General features: G+C 37.7%; 1 protein-coding gene across 1 annotated transcript in view; it reads left to right on the top strand.

Annotated features, from left to right (window-relative positions):
- Positions 1–8,128, top strand: part of LOC107855753 (THO complex subunit 2) — a gene marked incomplete in the record, with an annotated part of 111,407 nt that overhangs the window by 85,347 nt on the left and 17,932 nt on the right. The window contains 6 exon segments of the mRNA XM_047398879.1: positions 3,183–3,279; positions 3,376–3,504; positions 6,172–6,275; positions 6,859–7,039; positions 7,695–7,873; positions 7,985–8,128. Coding sequence (XP_047254835.1) covers positions 3,183–3,279; positions 3,376–3,504; positions 6,172–6,275; positions 6,859–7,039; positions 7,695–7,873; positions 7,985–8,128 — 834 coding nt within the window.

The following is an 8,128-nucleotide window of genomic DNA, read 5'->3' as shown; positions in this document are numbered from 1 at the left end:
AAAAGTGATCCTTTAAATTCCATTTCTTAATTACGTCCCCCTGTACCTTGGATGCTTCAATAAATACAGAGACCAACCATCTCAGAACTTTTAATGCTTTTCTTCACCCTCCTCATTAAATTCCTACTTCTCTCTATCCAATCATACCAATCATACCATATGTCTGTACCTTCTTTGCACCTAGTGATTTCGTACGATTTGAAACCTACCCTTTTCAAATATATGATTCCTTATCTGAAAAGCTTTTGGCGACGGAGCCACACTATGGGTGTTTTCACGTTATAAATCACCAAGTCTAATGTTTGGTGTTGTGTTCGAGGGGTGCAACAAAGAGACTCTCGAAGTCTTTCTGAAAATTGATCAAAAAAGCGGATTGCTGGGCCAGAAAAGTGAGGAGATCAAGAACGTTTAACAAAAATACAATCCCTAAGGAGGTTAGGTATTTGGAGATCCATGTGAAGTTCAAAGATGGGAAACCAAGAAATATGGGGAGGAGAACATATCTCATTACTCAATGAAGGTTAAAATTCTCTCTTGAAGCATGAGGGAGGGGTGAACAGGGAAAACAAAAGGAGCTCAGTCAGGAGTCTAATACAGCAATGGGGGCTGATTTCTATGTCTTAGTTGAAACATGCCTGGTGGGCGCAGAGGCACCAGTGATCAAGCATTTATGGCACAATAAATTGCTGGAGGAGATTCACTTAGATGCTATCGGAGGAAGTGGTGGGATAGTGGTGATGTGGGACAAAAGGTTTTGGGATAGGGAACTAGTAGAGGCTGAAATCAAATGATTATATGTAAATTTGGGGTTTTTAATCAGGAGCTAACGTAGTTCAACTGCAGTTTATGCATCTTGTAATATAATTGTCATATGAGAGCTTTGGTGGGGGTTGTCTGTTCTAAGGAGCTTATGTTACAGGCCACTGTGGTTTGTGGTGACTTCAATGTCGCAGAATTACAGGGGCCATGTTTGAGTTTACTGACCGGATAAATGATATGAAGTTCTTTGATCCTCTTTTATTTGGAGGATCTTTTACTTGGAGAATGGGTGATAGTCATATGTCTGCTTCCATAACAGATAGATTTTGTATTCTCATTAGTGGGAGGAGCTCATCATAGATCAAGCAGAATCTTTTGCCTACACTAGGCTCAGACTACGATCCTATAGTGCTGTCTTGTGGAAAATTAAGCATGAAGAAATCATTCTTCAAACTTGGGCGATAACGGATGGGAGTGGAAGGTTTCATAATGGAATTCCTTCTGTGTAACCGAAACTGGCTTTATTCTGGCTACAATGTTGAGTCTGTTGAAAGATAAATTGAAGGAATGGGGTTTGGAGAATAGGAACAACTGGAAACAGAAAGAAGAGGAAGTGCTGGCGCAATTAGCCCGTCTAGAAGGGATCCAGGAGCAGAGAGAATTCTCTGAGAATGAGCTTCTTCCAAAAGTCCATTTGGCCATGAGATTTGAGGAAGTGTCCAAAAATGAGGAAATAGCTTGGAAACACAGATCCAGAGTGCAATGGCTGAAGCAGGGGAGCAAAAACCAAATACGTTCATAGAATTGCTACAACACCTATGAGATTTAACTAATTTAATACTCTAGTAGTGGGTGGGACTTTTGTTTCAGATCAGAAGACATTAAGGCTGCATTTGTTTTTTTTAAGATTCAGATGTCTGAATCTAAATGCACGTCTGAATGATTAAGATGTTGTCTCTAGATCTGAAAACTAAATGATTGAAACTGTTTGTTTTGTTTTTCAACATCTGAATGTAAAAAAAAATTATTTGTATATATAATAAAATAAAAATACAATACAATTAAAAAACATTATATATCAGAAAAATATGTACTTTAATACAACAAAATTATTATTTGATTGAACAAAATAATATTTATGTTTGTTAGTGATATTGGAGATGCTTTATAATAGTGGTTGCGGTGACAATGATTGCTGTTAATGGTTAGTAATGTTAGTGGTGATAGTATTGTCGTGACTGTTATGATGGTGGCGGTTGATAGTGGTGGTGGTGGTTGTGATGTGACGTTGCTTGATTTTAGTAGTTGGAAGTGTTGATTTTGATTGTTGAAAAATGAATGAATGATGGTTGATGATGTGTTGGTACTAGTTGGAGTTATTGTTAGTTGTGATGGTGGAGATGGTTGTTAGTAGAGATAAATTGTAGCGATGATATTGATTGAAGTGATGGTAGAGGTGAGTTACTAGTGACAATGGTGGTGGCCACCGTAGAATGTGTGGAAGTTGTGATGTATTAGTGGTAGTTATCGGTGGTGCTAGTTGTGATAGATAAGTTGGTCGATAGTAGGGATTGGACGGTAGTGGTTGATGATGGTGGTGCTGTTGACGATGGTGGTGGCGTTAAATATAATTAGAATAATAGAGGTAGTAGGTGTGGTAGTGGTTGACAATAGTGGTTGGTAGCAATATTTGTTGTCGATGGTGGTTGTGATGGTGGAGGTGGTTGGTGGTGGTGGTTGACAATGATGGCGGTGGCAGAGGTGATGATTGATTATTATGAATAGAGTGGCGGTGAAAAGACCTATTAAGACTTGATTCTATATATAAATGATTAAGACCTATTCAGACCGATTAAGACCTAAAATCGTAATAAAAAATAAATGCACTTAATGGTCTGAAGTCTGAACCATTCAGATTTAGACCTCCATTAAGTGCAAACAAATGAGCCCTAAAAGGGAAATCATCAGTTTCTACCAGATACTTCCATTGCTTGTAGTTCTTTTGCTTGTGCTTATCTATCTAATACCCTTGCACTGTGGGTTGTGGACTTCGGCACTTCTGGTCATATTTATGGTGATATATATAAATTAATTTTATCAAATATTGTGTATTCAGTATTCACAATCTCTTCCCATTTGACAAGTTAATCCCCTGTACTTTGTCACTTAAGCTCTAAACTCTGTTGTTTATTCCTTAATATTTGTGGATGATTTATTGCTATATTTAGAAATACTATATTCCTAGCTATTTATAATTTACATAATAGACATTTTTCATTTAACTTATTTAACAGTAATGGATTAAATCACCTTGTTAGTCGAAAATAAGTTATTTTTCAACAAGAGTGAATGATGTCTACATAATGCATTTTTTATACTTGCATAGCTGGAGTGTTGGTCATAATCATTGGCAAATTCTTCAGGTGTAAAAAATATCCGTCAATGGAATTGAGGGGTCTTTTTCAGTATCTTGTTAATCAATTGAAGAAAGGAAATGGTATTGAGCTTGTCTTCATGCAGGTATGAATTTTATTTTATTATTTTCATTTGTGTCATGTGAATTGGTTCTTTCGGATGAAAAGTCACCTCTTCTGGAGTTCTGTTGGTAATCTGCAGGAGCTTATCCAGCAAATGGCTAATGTACACTATACAGAAAATATGACAGAGGAACAATTGGATGCCATGTCTGGAAGTGACACACTACGCTATCAGGCCACCTCATTTGGTATAACACGGAACAATAAGGTGCGTTGGAAGCTGCATTTTAGTTGCAGAAGTTTTCAGAAATTTATTTATTTGGAAAGTTGTACTTGAAAACTGCATTGCTGCTGGAGCATGGCATGTTCAAATAAATGTCTTCAATAAGTATTGGGCTGGAAAGGTTTTTATTGCCATACTGATTTTGATTTTGCATGTGCAAGTGCTTGTAGCTTTGAAATCTTTCTATGTTGGAGTGAACATCTGTTAATCTAATTGATTTTCATCATTCATTGTGCAATTATATACTTTGAAACATGAATGCCCTTTCTTCCAATTTGTTTCCCTCCCCTTGTTTGTGATGCAGGAATAGAAGGGTGAAATGGGAGAAAATAGGGAGGTATAAGAGAATGCGGGAGATGAATACATAGAGAAGAGAGATTAATATAAAGAGAGAGAAAAAGGAATAACAGAAGAAAGGAAAGGAAGAGATAGAAAGAAAGAGGGTAAAAGGGTAGCCCGGTGCACTAAAGTCCCTTTTTGTGCGGGGTTCGGGTAAGGCCCGGACCACGAGAGTCTATTATATGCAACCTTACTTTGCATATATGCCAAGTGTTGTTTTCATGGCTTGAACGCGTGATCTCTTGGTCACATGATAACAACTGTACCAGTTACTTCAAGGCTCCCCTTCATAGAAAGAATGAGGGTATCAATGTTTAATCAATTCATATCATTCAGTAGAAAAAGGGATGCCAATATCAAGTTAATTCATATTATTTAAGGGTGTGTTATATGAGGTAGTGGTACGGGCTGCGTACACTTACCCTCCCCAGACTCCACTCCATTTGGTGGGGATATACTAGGTATGTTGTTATTTAAGGGTGTGTAATATGGAGTGTTGGATTCCCACATCGGTGGGTTTAAGGGGTTCTTGGTCTCCTTATATGGTCTTGGACAATCCTCCCCTCATGCGCTAACTTTTGGGGTGTGAGGTTCATTTCTTTATCATGGTATCAGAGCCAGGCCCACTCAATTCATTGTTTTTGATGTTGTGTCCCCAATCTTATATTGTCCATGTTCCAGATGTCCCATCCTGGGCGTACAGGGTAGTGGTGGTATTGGAGTCCCATATCGATTGGTGAAAGAGTCCTTGGTCTCCTTATATGGTCTTGAGCAATCCTCCCTCATGTGCTAGTTTTTGGGGTGTGAGGTCCATTTCTTTATCATGGAAGAAATTTTTCCTAAATTTCCATTTTTGGTTGGTGAAAATATTTTGGAATATATTTTCTCTGGAGTAAACTAGTTCCTTAAATATGAGGAAATGACTTTCTTTAACAGAAGTAGGGAAAACAAGTCTTATAAGTGACATTTCAAGTTCATTGTCTCCTCCCCACCCACCCAATGCCCCCATCCCCACCCCTAGACCATCCCACTCCCCGCCATCCTTGAACCACCACCCCATCCTATGCTTTAGTATTTTGTTAGGTTACATGTAAATGCTTTTTGAATATTAATTTTGTTTCTTACTTACCAAAACTAGAAAATAAGTAAGCAACTCTCTTATTTTCCAAGAAAACATTTTCCTTCATACAAACTACACCCCAAGTCTGTTCCAATATACAGTAGTATCCTTTTCATATAGGACAAACTTCTTTGCAATTTGAACTCCTTAAACAGACAAACTATATGCGTAACAAGAATTTATATACTGCATCAAACTAGTAAAGGACTTGACTCTAACTAACGAATCAATTCTAATCTCTACTAAAGGATAAGCTAGATAAACTTTATATCTAATACTTAGTCATATTTTGTGGGACACACTTCCCTTTTTAGTCTATACAAACAATAATTGCATCTTTTTGTATTTAGGAGTTGTTTGAAGTTTGCATCCAAATTTATCTTCAGGGGTCATTTGGTACGAAAAATTATATCAAGATTATAATACGAATTAAATAATGATGTGATTATTTATTATAATATAGTTTTATTGGTAGATGCTTTGTTGATGGACTGGAAATGGAATATAAAGGGTCTAAAATGTAACATGTGTTTGGTTTTACACTACATAAATCTGGATAAATCTTTTATATTTAATTTTAACCTTGACTTTTTAAAGGACTCTGGGGAAGAGGAGTAGGGCATCTTTGTCATTTTGGTGTTTTATCCTAGGATTAGTAATTTTCGGATTGTTGTCCCACAATAAGTATAGAACCAATTATCTTGAGATAGCTAATCCTAGATTAAAAGCTCAACCATATGCGGGATAAGCTATTCCCATATTTTGTCTCGAGGAGTCGACGTTGTTATTCCTTATCCCACAAAGCAAACAATTCGTTAATGACATTGAGGTTTTGGTTATTTGTATATGTAATTAAATATTTTTACTTTTTGGTATTAATTGACGCCTCACTTCAAAAAGTTGAGTGCCTCGCCTCGAGGCGAGGCAGACCCTTGTCGCCTTTTGCCATCCAAAAGAGTGGGTACACAAAATATCTAACAAGCCACCACTCCTCCTTCCAAGCAAAGATATTATCTTATTTTAGCTTGAGGTGTCTTTCTGACATTGTATTTTGTCTATGTTGTTTTCACTAGTAAGCTCAGATCTATACAAATCTTTAACATAAAGTATTGGGATTCCTCTTGCATCTGGATATGTGCCTTTTGTAGATTTCTTATTTTACCGAGTGTCCTAAAACGTGGCTCTTCTTGCAGGCATTGATTAAATCTACTAACAGGCTGAGAGATGCTTTGCTCCCAAAAGATGAACCAAAGTTGGCAATTCCACTCTTGCTACTCATTGCTCAACACCGTTCTCTGTAAGCATATACTGTACTGGATTTGTCCTAGAAAAATTCCACAGCCAGATTACGAAGCATTCATCAGTTACCAATTTCAAAAAAATTAAAATTAGGAAGCATGCATTTATGATGAGTATAAATATTTTCCTGTGAAAATCGAGTCCAACTTCTTTGCCTGATCTTAGTTGAAAGATGCTGAATATTCTATATCTGGAAGGATAGTGTTGCTGCCGAACATCACGGAAGTTGATGCTTTTTCTTTTTTGGCTCATACTGTTTGATTTCAATATTATATTGATATAGATCCAATTAATAGCCTTGGAGTAACTGGTAAAGTTGCTGGCATGTGATCAAGAGGTCACAACTTCAAGCCTTGGAAATAGCCTCTGGCAGAAATGCAAGTAAGGCTGTGAATACATCCTTGTGGTGGGGCCCTTCCCGAGTCCATGCGCATAGCGTGAGCTTTAATGCACCGGGCTGGCCTTTTTTATTCAATGAAGAGCCTGGAGCTACTTCTCGCCCTTGGAAACAGATTCCTTTATTGCCTGTTTCAACAAATGTATCACTTGATTTCTTTTAATATTGCCTTTTTGCTTTGCAGGGTCGTTATAAATGCGGAAGTTCCTTATATTAAAATGGTCAGTGAACAGTTTGATAGGTGTCATGGAGCCCTTCTTCAGTATGTGGAATTTTTGTCTAGTGCAGTGACTCCAATGTCTGCCTATGCTGTTCTTATTCCCGATCTGGATGAGCTTGTACATGTGTATCATCTTGATCCTGAGGTTATCCCAATTTCTATGAGTGTCTTCCAATGTTTCATGTGATTCTTCTCTAAATAAATCTGTTGAAGTCCAGGGTCCGTGACTGAGGGGGTCTCTCAAATTTATGTATGTTATTGGACATAATTGTCATTTCAAAAGCCAGAATAAGAGCCCCTGTGACTTTAGTTATGTCGTTAGAGCGCAACACATGAGATGTGGGTTAAGCACGTTATCAGTTAGCTCTGACGTAAACTATTGCTGGGTATTTTAATTAGAGAAGGTTTAAGGAGTGATCCCATATCCACCGAGTTTCGAACTATGTGCTAGCTGGTTCTTGAGGATTACTTGGTATCAAAGTTCATCCAAAATAAGATTTGAAATGAATTATTATTGAGTTTGTATTACAATTCAAGAACTCTTTTGATGTAAATGCAAACAGGTGCAAAGAGGTTGGTGACCTCCATTGCACTTTCAAGAGGCACCTGCCCAAGTGGCAGAGTCTACGTTCTTATTTGTAGCGATAAGGATCCTGGAAAAAATCATGGCTGCAAAACTTCCCATCCAAATGGTCCCCTCTAGGTTTTCTCTAGGTCTTCTCTGTTCTAGTGTTCTCACAGCATTGTAAGTAATATGCTTCAGTATTTCCTATGACACATGCCATGTCTTACCTCCTCAGGTGGCATTTCTGATTTATCGGCCTGTTATGAGGCTCTTCAAGTGTCAGAGAAATTCAGATGTCTTTTGGCCTTCAGATAGTGATGAAGCAGTGAGCGCAGCCAATGCTGAAAAGGAGTCTGAAAGATCAGACTCATCTGCTTACTTACAAGACCTTGGTTCTTCTCGGCAACCTATCTCGTAATACTTTCTGACCTCCATGCTTGATTAGTTAGAGAATGTTATTATGTAAATGTTTTGCATATACTAGTGTTTGTTGCAATCTATTCAGCCTTCTCATCTTTTGTGTAGATGGAAAGATCTTCTTGATACCATCAAAACAATGTTGCCTTCGAAAGCCTGGAATAGCTTGTCCGCAGACTTGTATGCGACCTTTTGGGGTCTCACGCTCTATGATCTTCATGTTCCTAAATCCCGTTACGAATTTGAAATTGC

This window comes from Capsicum annuum, chromosome 11 (assembly GCF_002878395.1).
Source record: "Capsicum annuum cultivar UCD-10X-F1 chromosome 11, UCD10Xv1.1, whole genome shotgun sequence".
In the NCBI taxonomy this organism is placed as follows: Eukaryota; Viridiplantae; Streptophyta; class Magnoliopsida; order Solanales; family Solanaceae; genus Capsicum; species Capsicum annuum.
Note: the sequence above shows the minus strand (reverse complement) of the source record. Positions and strands in the feature narration are given on the sequence as shown.